This window comes from Tauraco erythrolophus, chromosome 8 (assembly GCF_009769465.1).
Source record: "Tauraco erythrolophus isolate bTauEry1 chromosome 8, bTauEry1.pri, whole genome shotgun sequence".
Lineage (NCBI taxonomy): Eukaryota > Metazoa > Chordata > Aves > Musophagiformes > Musophagidae > Tauraco > Tauraco erythrolophus.
The window spans coordinates 13802232-13822327 of NC_141472.1; the positions used below are offsets into that span (position 1 = coordinate 13802232).

Genomic DNA, 20096 nt, shown 5'->3' on the forward strand with positions numbered 1-20096 from the left:
AACACAGAGGTTACTTTTTTGACACAAACGGGTAAACAATATTTTGTGGTCAGTATTCATGAGCAGAGCACTGAAGGACGTTCTGGGAAATCTTGCTTTGAGAATAATTCACAGCACTAAAAACGCAGTAGTTTTGTACTCGTAACACCTTGGCTTCTTTAAAATCCCATCTTTAATTGGGGCTGCTTTAACCAGCTGTTGAAGTTGTCACGTCTTTAATGGCACACTGCCAATACCGAGCCTCACTTGTGCCTGCCTTGAGCTGCCCGCAGGGCTGGGGGCCCTGTCTAGGCAGGAAAGAAACGGCACAAGAGGCTGAACAAAATCCTCAAAACGGTTTTTGTTTTTTTAAGAGTAACACTCGCCCTTCGCCCTGCGATCGTTTCACCACGATTCACCGACGGGCTCGCAGCGCGCTGAGGAGGCAGCTGGGCAGCCGCCCCCGCGGCGCGCCGGCCGCTCGCTCCGCCAAAAGAGGGGGAAGCCCACCCGCGGGAGCGAGTCGGGGAAGGCGGCTCAGCCGCCCGCCCGGGGCCGCCCGCAGGCAGCAGGTCCCTCCGCGCCGCGGGGGCGGCCGCCATCCTGCGTTACCTGCGCCGCCGCTTCCTGCGGCAGGGCCGCCTCGCCGGGCCCGGGGCGGGCGGGGCCGCTGCGGCTCCGTAAAATGGCGGCCGCGCCACAGGAAGGGGCCGGCTGCTGCCGAGCGGGAGAGGAGGAGGGCAGCGCTGTGCCCGCGTGGCGCCGTCGCGGCGGCGCCGCCGGGCGCTCGGGCTTCCCTGCCTGCGGATGGGCCGGGTGTAGGGACCCTGACGGCTCTGCTGCCCTCGCCTCCCCGCTTCGCCCAGAGCGGCTCCCTCAGGCACGGCTTTGATGTCTGCGCGCTCGGCGATGAGGTCGACTCACCTCAACTCTCTAAGACAGAAACCTTTCCTGAGAATTATTTTTTTTTAATAACTACAAGTGAGTGTTTGCCCACAGTGGGTTTGATTCCAGTGCTTTTTCTGTAGGCTCAATAATATCGCAGCTTGAGCTGTTCTAACCCGCAGTGCCCCTCCTTGACCTCGCGCTGGTCTCGGAGCCTTTCGGGCAGCGGCTTCGGCCCGAGCCGGAGCCGGAGCGGCCGGCGCTGGTTTCTGCTGCGGCTGCGCGTCCCGAGTGGCGGCCCTGAGGCGGGCAAGTGGCGGGGCGATGTGGTGCCGGTGTGCGCTCCGAGCCTGACGATCAAAGATCTGGTTTGGCTAAAACGGAGGGGCGAAGGCAGAAGAAAGTAGGCTCAGGGTAGCCGGTGTTGCCTGGGCCGCTTCTGACACTGCTGCTTGTCACTTTGCGCAGACAGCTCGCTAGCTTGGGTGGCAGCGGCAGCGTTTAGTTATGGCTGATGTATATGATTTTGATTTGCTTTCCTGTTGCTTGCCTGTGAAATAGGGGTTTTTTTCTGCTTCAGACTTACATGCATTTTTCAGAGCCAATTACTAGTGGATTAAAATAGCGTGGATGAATGCAGGCGAGGTGCTTCACCCTCATACAGCCATTTCATAAAGACTTGCAGAATCAATGTCCTATTAAATTGCTTACGTCTGACAGTAGTTTCTTCCTCACCAAAATGCATGTATAAACAATGGAAAGGTAAAGAGATTAGATTCTCATTAATGGTTTTCTCTCAGCCTCATTATTGAAAGTTTCCATACACATGAAAAATGGTTCTAAGACGCAGCTGTATTTTCTAAAAAAGTTTATAACAATATGTCTGGTTCCTGTTTAACTTTGTAAGCAGATAAAGAAGAATTTCTGCAGTAAGAACCCATCCCTGTGGATACAACTGCCAAATAGCCAGTAGTCGTGTGCAAGAGTTAACAGGGCTGAACTTTAGATTTCTGCAAACTTTCTGGAAGGTATGAGCTGATTATAAGTTTGGAAATATAGTAAGAGATAACTAATTCCAAATGTTAACAATATATTTTAATTGCTGTCTGAAGCCCAGTAAAAATCCAGTTATTTAACGGTACACTGCACATACAAGAAATGTGTCTATATTACATTTGAATAGTTGATTTACCTAGCAAATTAACTCAGTTAATCAATTCCTATTGATTTTCATCTTGTATCAACCTGGTTTTTTATGCATCATTGCCCTTTGGAGGTGTTTTGTTACCGTATTTAAAGCTTCATCTGCAAGTTCACTTGCTAAAGGGTCAACTCAAAGGATGCATAAGAAATAATCACAGAGCAGCTACAGCTCCAAGTGTGTAGCTTGCTATATTCTGGTCTGTGACTACCTTCTGATTTCAAGAATACCTAAATATCAATAGGCTACTGTGTTTTCAGTTAATATTTAGGACCATAGACTTGTAATTCAGACTTCCCTTCAGTCAAGTGAGACGTTAAAGACATCTAAATCACATTGCATCTAGTCCTAGTAGGGAGATAATAAATTTTCTTTGAAATTCATAGAATCATAGAATGGCATAGGCTGGAAGGAACCTTAGAGATCATCTAATCCAACCTCCCTGTCATGGGCAGGGACGCCTCTCAACTAGATCAGGCTACTCAAGGCTCCGTCCAGCCTGGCCTTGAACACCTCCAGGGAGGGGGCATCCACAACTTCTCTGGGCAATTTATTCCAAAGTCTTACCACCCTCGTACTGAAGAATTTCTTCCTAAGATCTAATCTAAATCTGTTCTCCTTCAACTTAAACCCATTTCCCCTTGTCCTATCAGTGGACACTCTTGTAAAAAGTCCCTCCCCTGCATTCCTGTAGGTTCCCTTCAGGTACTGGAAGGCAGCTATTAGGTCTCCCTGAAGTCTTCTCTTTTCAGGGCTGAACAATCCCAGCTCCTGCAACCTGTCCTCATAGCAGAGGTGCTCTAGCCCCTGGATCATCTTTGTGGCCCTCCTCTGAACATGCTCCAACAGATCTATGTCTCTCTTATGATGGGGACACCAGAACCCCAAGCATCGCTATAGGCTCGGGGAAGAGTGGCTGGAGAGCTGCCTGGCGGAGAAGGACCTGGGGGTGTTGGTTGACTACCGGCTTGATATGAGCCAGCAGTGTGCCCAGGTGGCCAAAAAGGCCAATGGGATACTGGCGTGTATCAAGAATAGTGTGACCAGCAGGAGCAGGGAAGTGATCCTGCCCCTGTACTCGGCACTGGTGAGGCCGCACCTGGAATATTGTGTCCAGTTTTGGGCCCCTCGCTTTAAGAGAGATATTGAGCTCCTGGAGCGAGTCCAAAGAAGGGCGACTAAACTGGTCAAGGGGCTGGAAAATAAAACTTATGAGGAGCGGCTGAGGGAGTTGGGGCTGTTTAGCCTGGAGAAGAGGAGGCTGAGGGGAGACCTGATTACGGCCTATAAATACTTGAGAAAAGATGGTGGGGAGGTAGGGGAAGGGCTCTTTACATTAGTGACGGGTGATAGAACAAGAGGAAACGGGCATAAGCTTAGTCAGGGGAGATTGAGGTTGGATGTTAGGAAGTATTTCTTCTCTGAAAGGGTTGTCAGCCACTGGAATAGGCTGCCCAGGGAGGTGGTTGAGTCCCCATCCCTGGATGTGTTTAAGAATAGGGTGGATGATCTACTTGAGGATATGGTTTAATGGGGATTAGGGATGGTTGGACTCGATGATCTCTAAGGTCTTTTCCAACCTAGAAATCTATGAATCTATGAACTGGACACAGTATTCAAGGTGGGGTGTAACTCTGAGGGATCGCTTACTACTTAGGACTCACTTCTTTTTGTCTTAGTGCCAATTTGCATTAGAATGGCAATTAAAGCTACAGTAAATATTTCACATTTCATTTTTTTTAGCAAGTAGGCATGCTACAGTTGCAGCAGAGAGGAAATGGCAGGCCTGTCACCATGGCTCTCGTGCTCTCTGAATAGTTCTTGGCTAAGAATGTACCCAGACGCCAGGTCTTAAATGCTTAATATCTAATTAATTGAATATGCACAAAAGTTACAACATGCCACTGAACGCGATACAGACTGATGATTCATGGATGTTGGACTTCCTATAAAGTAAGGGAAAACAAATAATAGATTATTTTTGTGGAATAACAGTTCCTGGTTTAACTGTATCTTTGGTAAGGATATATTGTGTGATGCCCCTTACTCACTGGGAATAGTTCATACATAGCAATTGCAAATTAAATGTGGCCATTGTTGTCAAACGTTATAATATACTTTAACTTCCAGCCTTTCTCACTCTAAAAATATTGACTTAATGACGCTGCAGCTTTCCATGCTTGTTTTCTCCCTTAAGTTGGCTTGGTTTTGCCTCAGGAGTCTGAGCAATGTTCTTTCGTGTATTTCTGCATTGGGAGACCAGAACAACGTACATGGTTTCAGTCCATATACGTACACAAACAAACAAACAGTGCAATAGGTTTTGGACCTCAGATTTAACCATGCAAAATATCATTGCTATTCAAGCTTCTTACAGCAGGTACTTGGTATAGAAGCATGCAGCATAATCAACCTGCACAAGCAAGCTGCCTTTTGAGCTGCATGTTCTTGGAAAATGAACTCGAGACTTTTTTGTTTTGTTTTTCACTAGTTTCCAAAGGAAGCCAGGCTTACACACTCATCCTCTGTATATCTGCTTTTCAATTTACTAATTTCAGTCAAATTTGACAGGGGGAGAGGCATTAAGAAATGAATTTTCATTAAGCTTGTGCAAGAAAGGGTGTGATTAGAGGAAGATGTGTTCTTAATGCTATAATTTCAGGAAAACTATAGCATGAGCTCAAGTCTTGTTGGAAGTCAGAGAATCCACAGAGGGAGAAGCTGTTCTTCATCATCTACCCACTAGAAGAAAGCTCACGCTTTACTAGACCCTATGGGATTAGTTTGTCAACCAAGATTCTTCTGAGAGAGGGATTTGCAGTTATCTAGTAAGACACAAATTCAATACAACACTTCCCAGGTGGTTAGGGCTTCTACAACAGGTCTGTTTCTCTTTCCCTCACTCCTTCTTCTCATTTCTACTCGGTTTAAAGACTAGTCATAGGATCCCAAGTGACTGAAAACCAGAATTATACTCTTAATATATATTTAAGATACAAAGGCTGTGAAACTTGGCAGTGCTTTAAGCGCTTTCCCACTTTGAGTGGCTGGCAATTAACTGGAGATTTTTACATGTGAAATGTTATGGTGTGGGAGTTCCTCAGTGAAGTGTAAAGGAAACTATGACCGCTGGCGGAAACGCAATACTTAGATTTTGTTTTATCGCCTGCAGTACGGCCATAAACATTAAATGGAAGCAAATTAGTTTTTTCCCCTTCAGGACTTGGGACTGTTGTAAAACTAGAGGAAATGAAAACTCTTGATTGGATCCAGAGGAAAACACTGCCTTCTGGAAAGGATAAGGAGGTAAGTTTTATTTGATTTGTTATCTATTTTTAGAGTTACATAAGGCTATTTGCTCTTCTTATTTGGCCCAAGTTTTACAGCGGCTCCAGTCACTTCCATGTCGCTTTGTAAGGGGAAATGTACCGAAGGTATATAAGATGTGCTGGATCAAACCTGTATTTTAAGGGGATTGCATAGAAGCTTAGGGTTTTGCAGCTTTCAGGGCCACACTGAGAAATTGTGCCATATATCATACACAAATTTAAAAAAGATAGAAAAGAGAGACTCTCCAGATGCTGTTTGCAGCAGATTATGAAAATAATAAGTTTATAAAGGTACATTGTCAAATAATGCCACTGATACTTACCGTGCAGTTCCTTTTATTTACTTTATAGCATATTGTAACATTAGCACACGGAAAGGTAAGGTTTTCATGACAATTACTGCATTACGGAATCTAATGCTGTTTTTTATTTCAACTATCTACATCTCTGTGAACTTCAAATAAATTGAAACATTAACTCTCAATATTTTCACAAAACTGTTTACTAGAAATTTACTGATTCCTGGGTCAAATTTAGGAACTAATGTCCACCTGAAGTAATGGTAGGACTGGGCACACAGACACAGTGAAGTAGAATGTACGTGGAGGAAGCGTTAAAGAGCAAGAGATTTTGGTCTCAGAACAGAGTTTGAGGAAAAGCAATTTATTAGACTAAACCACATGCGTGCAATTTCCAGTCCTAATATTACCTAAACCAAACTAGAAGTGGGCTTGCTTGAATTCTGACATGGGACACTTCCACTCTTACAAGTCAGTAAGCATGCAGGCAGCATGCATACTTGCTATAATCCATTGATTTTTAAATGTATCGTTTTTCTTTTCGTAACTGTCTTGATGACTGCGTATTAATTGTTTGTTATTTCTTCTGTTACTAATAGCTAAAGATCAGCTAAAAACAAAGTCAGTGTTCCACTGAGAAGGAATTACATGGATTTCTTCTTTTAACTCAAAGGAACTCTTTGAACAGAAAGCCAAATACCTCAAACTCTTCCTAAAAATCTCTTACAGCCAGGTGGGATGTCTGCAGTTCCCTAATCCCTTCCTCACAGCGTGCTAGGATTGGTGCTAAGTGTTTATACAATTAATGTTTATTTTTTAATTTTAGCATTCTTAATGGCAGGTATTTAAAATGGTTTTGCCAAAGATACGTAGTTGAAAAGTTACAGGCATCCCACTCCTTCTTTTTAAAACATCCAGGAACGTCACTAAAGAACTGGAACCATGGATTAAACGTTAATGACTTAGGCATATCCCGTTTCTGGGAAGAAACGTACGTGACCACATGTGAACGTACACGTGAGCTGTTTTAACATGGTCGGTTTTGCATGTAGGTGCAGTGCCTTTCCTGGTTATCAGCGGAGCAAACGAAAAGGTACCAGCAGTGGATGTTGGTCGTGGTACAAATCCAGGGGCGGATACGGGACCCGTGTATGCAGCTCCTACAGCCTGGCTGTGCATTTCACAAATGCAAAGGAATTGTGAAGCACCAAGTATTACTGATTCTCCAGTAAGTTTCTCATCTTTTCTTGCTTTTATCCGTTATTTTGCTCAGATGCCATCATCCGGTGACTTAACCCCACGCAACCCTTCACACGGCATAAAACGCGGCACAGGCTCAGGGCCGCCCTCTCCCGCTCGCCCGCCGCTCAGCCGGGGGCTCTGTGCTGGGGGCGCGCTCGCGCCTCCGCCCGACGGCTGCCGCCTCGCGGCCGTTGGCCTCGCGGCCGTTGGCGCGCGCGCAGCCGTCGGCGGCCCCTGGGCCGAGGCGGGAGCGGCGCGCGCGGGGCGCGCGGCGCTGCCGCTCTCTCCCTGTGAGGGGAGGAGGAGGGAGCCCAAGGGCGTCTGGCGGCCGGGCGGCCTCCGCGGGGCGGTGTGCTGAGGGGCCGCTGCCTTTGTGCCCGCGCTTGCGGGCCTGTCTCGCTGCTTCTTTAAATTTACAGCCTTTATAATGCAGGGTTTTTAAATGTTTCAATTTAAAGTTAGTCCTGACAAAGCAAAAGCTGGTCTGGTCATATTGCAAAGTGATAGGACCTTGCTGGATTTTTCCCTTTTAAGTATAAACTTGGATAGATAACTTGAGAGCATGAACAAGGTTAAAAATCTGTGATGCTTTTAGTCTTCATGTTTATTAGTTAAATATTTTGCCGCTTCATGATAATGTGACTTAAGTCTTGAGGAACAATTCGTTAACCTGTTTGAATTAATTGAACAAAGGTAAAGACCGAAGCGTTTTTTTCAACTGCGGAGAAAACAAATCCTGGTAAGAGATAATGGAACTTAATTTTAAAAAGTGTGAGAGATCATGTATTATTTCAGCATTCTTCTTGACAACATGCAGGTTCATTTTGATGATGGATAAACAAGCAACTGCGAAATCATCCACCAGTTTCACCTCGGATGCTGTTAAAGCTCTCATGAAGAAGAGGAGTGGAGCATTACAAACTGCAAAATGGAATGCTTCTTTAGCATCTAAAATCAAAACTAAATTAATAAGTAAGTCCTCTTAAAAGAAAACTGAAGCCATTTACTGAAAATGTATTGCTTCAAAAGGAATAATAATTGTATTTTACGTAACTTACTGAATGGCTGCCTGTTAAAAATATTAACGGGGTATGATGAGAATTTTAGGAGAGTCTGAAAGTTAAAACACATGACTGGGAGTTGTTTATTTATCTGATTCTCTGAGTATTTTCAATGCTTGTTCTTTGGTATGCTAATGTTTTTTAAAAGAGTGTACTCAAGTGCGTTTCTAACATCCATGTCCATTTGGGGTGTCTAAAAACTGAGGTGCCAAAATGAGTAAAATCACTGACTTTTAAAAATATAGTTGCCACAGTAAAATACATAGTATTCCCATTTACTACATGAGATTTATATAAAATTCTTTATTAAGTCATTTACTGAAGGAAAACTACAAATATCAATCTGCTGATTTAATCACTTGCCAGAAGTACTTTGTTTTCCCAGTATGTCAGGATTAAATTGAAACATACATTTGTCATAGTAGATGGTTGGGTTTTGTTTCTGGCTCTGAGAAAAACAACACTATGGAACATCTCAGATCCTTTCCTGCAACAGGTAGGGAAGCTTTAAATGTAGTCAAACACCACTATTTCAGATCTCTCTAATTCAAGCAGCACGGTTAAGTGAATGTTGAATTCTGCTTCTGTTTCTATGATCAGTATGAGTAGGCAGGTTTTCATTAAGACAGTGGAAGATGTATTTCAAATTTAAAATTTGTTTCTTTCTGTTGTCAAAACTTACATTTATGCTCAAAATATTTGAGTTTCTTGATTTGTAAAATTAATATTTGGTTTTTAGAAATTTGGAAACACTTTATGCCTGTGAAACTATCCATTTTTAAATGCTTTCTTCTTAAAATAGCCTTATTTTCAAAAATCCAGACTAGAGGAGAATCTGTATGCAATAAACTTGAACTTGAAGCTGACAGAGTAGTCATCAGAATGACAGACAACAGAAAGAGTTTTATTTTAGAAAGTGTTAGGCTTTGCTATTGTTCCATCAAAACCTACAGATAATATTGTTATATAGTGATAGTTCATGCAGAGAGGGCCTTGAATTGAAGCTGCTGAAAATAATATGATTTTGTCTCCTTTAGATAACTCATCTGTGTTTAAAGTGTCTTTAAAACAGAATAATAAAGCATTAGCTGTGGCTTTGAGTGTGGAGAAAGAAAATTCTCGGAAGTTAAAGAATGAGAAGATTTTTCTTCAGAAGGAAGTAGAAAAGCTGTACCTTCATAATATCTCGCTTTGTCAAAAACTAAACCGATTGGTATGCCGCAAATAATATCATTTAAACTTAGATCAGCTAAACCAAGCTTTTATCTTTGTTGGAAAATTAATATGGCTTCTTAAAATGGTGATTTAAAATGCATATCTCTGATTTGTGAATTTACATCATCTGATAGCATAGCATTCCCGTTTGATTTTTTTTCTTTCATGGGATTTGTTTTGTGCTTAACGATTTTATCCGTCAGTATATATGTCTATCCATAGCTATTTTAGTGTCAGCTTCACCTTTATAGGTAATGAGATGTTATTAAAAATCAGTTTGTACTCAATGTATTGTAAAAAAAGAAAAAAAATTAGCAGTGTAGATTCGCTTTTATATCTTGCCTTTTATTAAGCCAGAAGCCACATAAAGTATGTTTTTAAATTACTTTTTCTTTTACATCCAGAATAAAACTCTTATAGAGATAGAAGCATTTTTGAATGATAATCTCTTAACTGCAATAGAAATAAGCAGTCTTTCTGAGGTAAGATGTTATTTGAACTATTACCATATTGAACTAATTTTCCAGGATAATATTTTCAAAGCTTCTAAATGAGTGCGATGTTGAAATCATATATGCATTTTAGAACATTTACCCCAATTTCTTAAAATTTGGAATGAAACACAAGTCTAGTGAAATCAATTAAATTTTGCAGTTGCATGCACTAAAAATTTAGGATTTAATCTTGTTTGCAAAAATATCAAAAAGTTAAATATCAGTTAGCCCTGATGAAGTCATGTGGTTGAAAGGAAAAAAGCATAGTACTTCGGTATGTGGTGTTCTTTACCAGTGAGTGAGCTACTTGCCTTCCTTGCTTAGTGCTGCAATAAACACCTTGCACGTGGAAATCTTACCAGAAAACATAGTCCAGGTTAATCCTTGTGTTGTGGCAAAATTGCAGTTAATTTGTTAAACATTATTATTTTTATTGTTTGAAACAGTTGCTTGGTGTTGCTTTACCCTTCTATATGCATAATGCACTTTACATTACTTATAGCTGTGTTTAAAAAGTCCATACATTGTGTTGGGATGCAAGTAGACTACAGATTTTGATAAGTTTTGCTACAAAATATTTTTCTTTAAAATTATTGTGTGCATGTTTTTGAGTATCATACACCTTTCATCAGTACGTCTATTTTTTTTACCCATTCATAATTTTTTTTTCCTCTGGATATTTCTGATACTTAAAACATTAGAGAATATTCAACTGTTTCTGCTTCTCACTGTTCTTTTGAAAGAATCTTCAGGGTTCTCTTCTCCTATCAGCTGATCCACGTAGCCCTGCTGATGACCAGTTCAAGAGTACATGTCAGTCTGCTAGGTAGGTCGTTACATTAAATGCGGAAGTTGGTAATTGTCTGTGGATTTTTGTACAACTAATCTCTGTATATTGTCCTAGGTATTTTTGAGGTAATGAGAAACAATTTCTTGTCTAATTCAGAAATTACCTATTTGCAACTTGGAATTTCTATATATATAGAGAGAGAGTGGTAGACAAAAGTTGTGTTTTAATAACTTGCTTCTTTCTTAATGAGATCTCACTATCACAAAGCAGGATTCTCTATCAAAAGAATTACATTTGCCCCTAAGATAGAACCAGATTCAATACTTGAGTTCTTGTTTTTGGCTTTTATACATTATTAAGGGAATGTTTTAAACAATTGAATGTTACAACATAATGTAATAAAAATCTTCACAGTAAAATTTCCTCTTTTCAGATCTGTAGAATTACCAGTGAAGCTTCCTTTAATTGCAACAGCTAATGCAAAACAGCAAGGTAGCCCTTCTGTGTGTGAAATACCAAATTCTTTTAAGTGTACCACTATTTTGTCAAAGGAAGTGCGTTCAGATCAAGTCAAGTTTGCATTATCATTGCCTTCTGGTGCAAATAATCAAAAGTTAATTGACGTAGACCCAGTGGAAACAACCGTTGACAAAAATACGTTTTTAAAAGGTATGATATCTTTTTGTACAGATGATAATATTTTTCAGAACTATCTGAGAATTAGTGTTTAGTAATTCATTACTTGATGTGTGATACAGAAGGTATGGTAAGATTCCTAAACTGTAATAAACTAATAAAAAATAGAATGCTCACCTGTAAGTATGAGTGTCCTAACAATCACTTGGAGAAGAAAGTTCATTGAAATAACACAGCTGAAATGTAACAAAATTAATGTGAACAGAATAAAACTTCTATAAGATAACCAAATAACAGCTGAAGTAGCTATGGAAAACCACATTTTTACTCATACCCAATTTCAAAAGTCCAACTTCAGTAAAATGTGAAATTAGTTCTAGTTAACTAAATGTTTAAAGCCCAACCACAGAATGTGTGTATTCAGTAAAAAAATGAATTAAGAAATATGCAGTTTGTAATTTTCCATGCTTTTGGTCCAACCTTCAGTAATCTGTCTATTCTGATGACTACATTCTTTCTTTCCTCAAGCTGCTGAACTTTTTCTCTTTGCAGAAAATCAATCATGCACAGAACTAACTTGCAATAGTGCCTTCCTGACTCATGTCAAAAATACACAGTCTTTAAGACAGTCTGAGGAGCTTGCAAACCAATATAATGATACTTCATTGCCATTCTGTGGAAACGTGACTGAAAGAAACAAACATGCAGTATTTCAGAAGTCAAAACCTCAACCTAATGCAAAGGATTTTGATGAAAAGTGCAGCTCTAATAATTTGCCTCGTCATTGTATCAACAGCAGCAGCACCAATGACATGAATTCGCAGGAAGGGTTAAGTGACTTGTCTCCCATTATTCCTTCACCTCTGAAATTCAGCAGCAAAAGTAAGGTAGATTTTAAGAAGCTGCCTTTTACTGACAAGATGAAGCCTGAAGAAACTGTTTATGATGCTGATATGGAGTTGACCGCCAGTGATGCAGGTGAACTACTCACAGTTACAGCGAAAGACAAAGATAAACTACGCCAAAATAAAAATAGTAATGCCAATTCTGATAAAATATTACCAAATTTCAGAAAAGTAAAATATTCTAAGAAGGAAAAAGAGAAAATGAAAAGTGAAAATGAAGTCAATTCACATTTGTATGCAGAAGAAAAGCACACTGGGGCTGACAATAGTGAAGTTTCAAAAACTACTGACTCTCAAACTCAACTATTTCAAAGTTGGACCAGACAGCTACCTACAGGAAATTCTGTAGGGAAACAGAGTTTGCTAAACACCAGCAAATACCAAGCACAAAACTGTCCAAGTAAAGCTGAAGATACAAGGAGGACATACCAGGATAACTTAATGAGTCCAAGAAAAGAGGAGACAAAAAAGGAAGCTTTCTCAGAAACATCTGAAGATGTGGAAAGCAAAACAGAAAAAGCAGACTCAAACTCATCTATTAACAAGATCCCACCAGAAGCTTATTGTGCTGAAAAGGTACCATTTCCAGATAACACTTCTAATGTTTTGCCTTTACAGTGGGACTTTCTGCATACAAATGAGAAACATAGCAGACCAAAAATAAACAGTAACACTTTTCCAAACTCTTCAAAAATGAACACAACAAAATACTGTAGAGATGAAAATGAGCAGTATGGAGAATATATTTCCAAAAAGTCTCAAGCAGAGATACTCCAACATGACAGCAAGGGAAAACAAGACCAGAAGAATATTATAAAGAGAAAATACAACAAAAAAAATAGTTACAGACAAAGTGAAGAAACTGAAAGTGACAGCATTCATAAAATTACTCAGAAAGCAGGCCAAAAGAGTAGCCATTTTTCACCAGGTGGATTAAAGCGTACACTGGCGAAGGCTAGCCGGAAAGCATATATAATACCAAAAGAAAACCTTACACAGTTCTCACTTGGTAAAAATGAAGAGTTGAAAAATAAGGATGCAGTGCATGCAGAGCCTGTTCGTGGAAATAAAGCAACTGAAACTCAGCCATCACAAGTGGCTTTACTTACTCAGAACAGTGAAGCTATGAATATACCACCAGCTAAAGAACAAGTTGATGATGATGCTGCCATGTTTAAGAAAGTAGATTCCTCATCAGTGGCACATAAAAACCTTCACATTAGTAATTCTCCTGATAATCTGGTAAAGCACAAACAGATATGTAGTTCTGATATTACGGACACCGGACCAGAAGAAAATTATTTTGGGCATATCAGTCAGGGTGGGCAGAGTGTTTTGGACGATCAGGAAGTCCCTCATGAGACAGATTCATTTATAAGCAAGTTAAAGCCTATGGTTCAAAAATCAGACTTCTTAAAATTCTTACCTGTGGAATGTTCTAAGAATACACCATTAAATGTAGATAGCTCTTTCCAGGAAGGTCTTTCCCATGCGGAGCTCCCAGCTCTTGATAACCACAATGCTTCCATGAACTTCTCTGTACTGAAAAACTCTCAGATCCGTGGGGGAAATGATAATCATAAAGTACTGGCTGCTGGAAAAGCAGAACAAAAACTGGATCATATTTCTAAAGAGACTTACAAAAAGACGCTGACACCTTGTCATGGTAAGTGTATGGGTGAGAAAAAAAATAGCGTTTTGAAATAAGTAGTGCCCGAGACAGTGGTAAAGTATCTTCACTTTTAATACTGTCCTATTCTTACTCCCTGCTTAGAGTGGATAAAACAGCAGTGGAAAAAGGTAAGATTGAAAATCGTTAAAATTATTCATGTTCTATATTGTAAATCAGTCAGTATCTTTTTTAATTGTGGTAGCTATCATCTTTGTTACTTTTCAGTATATTCCAAGGTGACGTTTAGTTGGGCAGATATAAGTAGTCTGCATTCTTGAGGAGCAGTTACAGTTGGAACATTTATTAATTTTTCAAAGAATGTAGTGGAATTCAGGAAGGTGTAGGTATAAAAGATATAACATCTTGAGTTTTTATACAAGGGAAGTAAGTGAACTGTTCCCTTCATAAATGGAGAGCATAGCTGGACTTAAAGATTTCATCTGTATTTTTTTAGAAACACTGCAGTTCAACAGGAATTCTGAGATCTAATAAAAGTACTTTGAGCAGGTTTTCTCGAGAATCTCCCCATGTCCCCATGTGTCAGACTAAATCTGACACCTCTTTTCTAAGATACATTAAGTTAAGAAAATAATCAGACTTTAAACCTATCTTCCAGACTATACTAGATTCTTCTATCATACAATGAAATTACTGTAAAGGAGCTAAAGGAATATGTGACTAATGCATATGCTAGAGTTTAAATATGCTTTGAAATGTAGCTTTGAAGTCTTATAGCATGAGGGGTCTATTTTGTAAACATACTGATTCTCAACAAGTTCCTGTTTGCTTCATTGTCTCTGAGAACATCCCAACACCTAGACAGTTTCCTACCGCAAATCCCAAGCTATCAAGCGAATACTGCAGTGTTTTCATTTGAATGCTAGGACATGAAAGCCAAAAAAATCTCCTATTTCACATGACCACAGAATAGGAATACTGGCAGAATTAGACCATCATGCGAGGTGCTAGTCCTGGTAATTAGCAGTTACATTTTCTCATCTTCGATTCCTTCTTTGGAAGGTAGAAAAAGGATCACATAATTTTATTAGCTGTAATGGCATATTAGTAAACCCTTGTGATCAGCAATATCAAAGACTACTGACATAAAAAGCGAGCTAATAATTTGATCTTCATCCATTTAAGTGTAGTTCCAAACCCATTTCTCATCCTACATCCAAATCCATACCTTGAATTAAAATAAAGCAAGGAAATGCCATCCTTTCTGATGGCGTCAGTTCTTCTTATCACTACCATGAGCTGTACTTAGAAATACATCTTGAAAGTCTCCTGTAATGAAAGTCTCTCTATAGTTAGATCTATGTGAACATAAATACACTCAAAGGCATCCAGCTTTCCTAAATAATGCAGACTCATAGACATCTCAAAACTCACTGCTTAAAAAGAAGCTGACCTGATCTCTAACCTTAAAGCTTTAGGAAAAGCTCATAATAACAGTTTACTTCCACTTTAAAACTAGTACAAATGAAGACTGATTTGTGAGGCAGCCAAATTTGGGAGGTTTTTCTTGATGGGAGATCCCTCTCATTTAAATCAAATGAGCATTGCTCTTCCTTAATGCATTCCTCCAAAAGATAGTGCTTTTTCTTTTGCGTTCATGAATCAGTAGGGACTTGCTGCAAGCAGCTCAAAGTCACCTTAATACGTCTCTCAAAGTTAGCAGAAATCCAATGAAAAACCTCAGACGTTGTCTCTACTTAACACATTTCAGAAGACTGTGGATGAAGTGATCAGTCTTACCCACTGAGATATTTTACTTGATCTCAGCACAGAATTCTGCTACAGGACAATAGTAATTCAGCCCTATCAGCTTGACCATCAGTTAAGAAAGCATATGCTAGACCGTACAAGGCATTCAGATGCTATAATAAAGAAAGAAAATATTCACTTTTTGGACAGGTATGTAAATATACAGTGATATAATTTATTAGTCTCAAGATAGGCACAACAGAAAATTCATCATTTTTCCCATATGTGTATGAATTTCCTCTATGAGATCAGTAGCATCCATTTGCTGCCACAGAGGATTTAAGGTAAAGCGTTCAAACTCAACAAGTTAAGATAAGTGAGTTTTAAATTCAGTTTCTTTAAAAAACTACGTTCCAAATGTTCTTATCTGGATGCATTAAATCTAAAACTTGACCTGTGTCAATGAGGAATCTATGCTCTTGGAATGACTTTTAAAGAATATAGATTAAGATTATTTATTTCATCTTGGATTGTTGTCTACATTAAATCTTAGTGCTTTTCAGAGAGACTGTCATCTATAAATGGTTAGGATTTTTTGAAATGCGGGCTGAAGAATAATTTCAATACTCCTCCCAAGCTATTAAAATATTTTTCTGCAAATTAAATATTGATTGTTTAGTCTGACACAAATAGTACTTCTTCTACCAAGGCTGGTTGTTGTTTTTTTATGGAGTATTCCTCTTGCACATGTTCAGTGGCTCAAAATATAAGGTATTGTAAATAGTTTGGTAATTTACAGTTTTGAAGATAAGGAGGCTCACTTAATCACCTTGCTATGCTCATTTTATGCACATGCTGAAAGAGCAGGCACAAAGTTGGAAAATACAGTACTGGTGAACTCTTGTACAGGTTGAATCTTCAGATTATAGGTGCATGCCCTCCCCCAGCATTCAAGACCATGAGCTGTGTGCAGTTTTACTTTTTTAAATGCAATAACTCTTTGGAGTCTTAAGCATCTAGCTGCAAATTACAGTGCTTATGGGGCTTTCTTAAAGTGTCCCAAGAGCCGTGGCAGACCTTAAACATCTCCAGATTTGGGTAGGTTGAAAGCTGCTGTTGTGTTTTCTTTGACTATCTATCCCGTTTTTTGTTGAGCATCTTCAGAGTAGGAGCTGTAACCTGAGTACCTGGATTAAGAAATACTAATTAAAAATAATTATGAATTGAAGTTTACTTAAGGATTCAGAAAATATTTTAAATGAGATATATAAACTACTGTATTCACAGGGAAAAAGGCTTTGCAAGATCTGACAAATACTAGTATACGATCTCACGCTTCCTTACCTGAATCCACCAGAACTTTAGAAGAAAACTCAGCAGCACCACCTAGACGAGCAAGAGCTGCTATTTGCTACAAAGAACCCAACCTACACAGGTAGGTATACAAAAATCAAGGCTTTTGTTTGGTTTTTGGAGTACTTAGCTGTCTCCAGTAAAGATTTGCTATGAAAATACTGAAATAAACAGTTGAAGTATCTCTTTCACAAATCTCCTTTGCAGAGATACTTCAGTGTTGATATAAAACATTTCCTGTTAGCGTGGCAGGATTTCCAAGTACCAAAATAAGACACCAACAGTATTGAAGTCTCAAAATTTAAATTTAGCATATAATATAAGATTTTATACTTGCAGTGAATAGTGCGAATTCGTAATGTTTGTCGTGGTATAAACCCCTTTAGTGGTGGATAATTGTAAATGTTATACTTCAGTGTAAACTTATACCATAACAATGCCCTTGTAATATTGCCAAGTGGCAAGGTAATTTATGCACTAATATTATGTAATTCAGTAATTTCTCTTTAAACAAGCTGAGTCTAATATAAGAAATCATTTGAGTTTAGGATATATTATTTTGATAATTAGTTATTTACCTCTTAGTGTTCTTAGCAAATTTAGTGGCATGGGATTTCCGAGACAAGACATAAATTGTGTAATAACTATTAGAATTTAAAAGAGGATTTTAAAGCCATACTTCCATTAAGAAAACTAGTATATTTGCAGTCGCGTGCATAGATCTAAATCTCAATGGACCTTTGAGTTGATTACTTCTGAAGTAAAGTTGGTTGAGGTTTTTTGTTTGGTTTGAGTTTTGCCTTTTCTGGCAAAACTATGAGAGGAGAAGAAAAAAAAAATCCATAACTGAAAAAATTAGCACAATGTTCTCATGCACCCTCAAAATATTCTTGTTTACCTCTGTAATCAAGCAAACAATTGAAGCAATGAAACTGAGGACAAATGGGGAGCTATAAGTAATGTAGGAAATGTCTTTTCACTTTACCTCTGGCTTTTCAGAAATATTTATGCCAGATAGCTTGTAAAAGAAATGCGAAGGGATTAGAGTTACATTTTTCTTTTACTAATTGAATTGCATGCTAAAATGCTGTAATTCTGTCATATTAACACATTCTCCTCTTTTGCCCCACAGTGATAAGGTTCTGTATTTTGGGAGAGAGACAGTAACTAATAACAGAAAAAAATGTGGATGTTACTCAAGATTTTTAAGTTACCGTCTCCTATTTATATTTTATTTTCAACTATACTGTCCTGAATGGATGCTGTTAAGATCTTGGTTTAAATAATTTTTGAGTTTAGTCTTATAGGAATAAGTTAATGATTACTCACATACTAGCATGATACAGGCCACATAAAGACTATTATTTTTAGCGTTATTTTGGAAAACAGTAATTATCTATGCCTTGCTATTTCAGACATACTTATTTTCTATAAATTTAGTTTCTTTTGTGTATCAAGCTTTCATTGGAGTATTTACCATTTGGAATTGTTATTATAATTACATAATTTTTATAATTATAGTTACATAGGTACTTGGTGATATTCATACATGATGTCTTTTATTTCTTTTGTTTACAGCAAATTAAGGCGTGGAGATCAGTTTACAGATACACAATTTCTGAATTCCCCAGTCTCTAAAGTAAAAAATAAAAGAAGTTTTAAAAATAAATCAAAATTTATTTGAAGAAGACAAGAGAATTGCCTTTACAAACAATACTTCTAAAATGGTACATTTTTTTAAATTATATATATGTTTTGCAGTATAGAGTGGTTATTGTTCTTTGATTAGTAAAGGTCTTCCAAAGTGGAATTTCTTGGAAAGGAGCCCCTACATAAGGGACACGGAGTACTTTGCTCAGGAAGGCAAATACGGGTTAGGCTCCACTCTTGGGTTTTGCATTTCTGGTCAGTAATTTATAATCTGTTCAAAGGATTTGCAGCACTTCTTAATTTGTAAGAAAAGTGTACGTTTTAATGAGAATTAAAAATAAATCACCTTTGGGAATTTTATTGTGAGTATTTCATATTTACCATGAGTAGAACCATTTCTCAGTGCTGGTTGGAACAGACACAGGCATCCCAAATTTTGATAAATCTACTGAAATAGATGGAGACAGTGCCTTTTTTTGTTTGTTTGTTTTTGATGGTTGACTTTTGGGTTTGACAGAATCGTACTGAAATTTGAATGAGGAAGTCTTATTTTGAGAAATAGTGGAGAGCAGTCTAGTGTCCAGAGCATGTGTCAGAGGCAGCCAGAAAGAAAATAGTACTGCAATAGAAATTGAATAGTAAATAAGATCCAGACAAAGCAACACCTTGAGTTTCCAACTGAGAGTGCGCTAGTGTGGTGACTTATACAACCACATCAAACCATTCAACTGCCAAGTTTTTCTGCTGCTTTCCTTGTGGATTCTGCATTCCATAATGCACTGTCAGATGACAAACAGTTTTCTGGCGTTATCTGACTCGGACGCTGCCAGCTGCAGGCTGTGGCTCGCAGCCCACACTGTTTTTACAAAGCACGTCAGATAGGGTTCAGGTTCGTTTTGCAACCAAGATAGCTGTGCTCATCTTTAAGGAGATACAAATAAGTTAAGTTATTTGTGTGACAGAAGATGGTTCTTCACACAGTATGCATTATGCTGAGGAATTCATTACTGCAGGAGTAGATGTTATTAGTTTACATGGTCTTAAAAATTGATCGGACAAATTAATTAAAGAAAAATCTATGAGGAATTGCCAGAAACACCATTTCTGGCATGAGATATCCCTGAATTGCAGATTGTTGAAGGCTGGAAGAGTGTTCTGGAGAAGCCTTACTGTGCATTTGACCAATTTTTATAGTTTTTCCGAGGGCATTCACTGTTGAAACTTTCAGAGACCAGTTCTTTGGTTAGCTAGATCTTTGATCTGATAGGGTACTCTTAAATTTATAATATATTCTTAAAAATACCAAACCAAACTGTACTCTTGTACTTCATTGTAGCTTCTATTGTAACCTGGGAAGTTGATGGAGAGAATACTCCTGGAAAGTGTTTCCACATGTGTAAAAGACAAGAAGGTGACTGAAAGTAATTAGCATTGATTTACACAGGGGAAATTGTGCTTTATTAAATTGATAGCCTGAGCTTGGAGGGTGAGAGGAGAGCAGTGGATGTTGTTTGTCTCAGCTTTAGTAAAGCTTTTGACATTGTCACTGATAACATCCTGCAGACGAGCTGACAAAGTATGTGTTGGTTAAGTGCATAGTGAGATGGGTTGAAAACTGGCTGAACCACCTGTCACAGAGGGCTGTGATTGGTGGCATACGGTCTGGTTGGAGGCAAAA

At 38.8% G+C, this 20096-nt stretch overlaps 1 protein-coding gene across 1 annotated transcript; it reads left to right on the forward strand.

The window, feature by feature from the left end:
• Positions 1-1862: 1862 nt before the first annotated feature.
• SGO2 (shugoshin 2) lies at positions 1863-18556 on the forward strand. Its single transcript, XM_086615736.1, has 11 exons — positions 1863-1892; positions 5238-5371; positions 6746-6921; positions 7753-7907; positions 9034-9209; positions 9616-9693; positions 10449-10531; positions 10929-11164; positions 11684-13702; positions 16703-16850; positions 18347-18556. Exons 2-11 carry the CDS (start codon positions 5315-5317, stop codon positions 18450-18452), a joined length of 3234 nt encoding a protein of 1077 aa, XP_086471862.1. The 5' UTR covers positions 1863-1892; positions 5238-5314; the 3' UTR covers positions 18453-18556.
• Positions 18557-20096: the final 1540 nt, after the last annotated feature.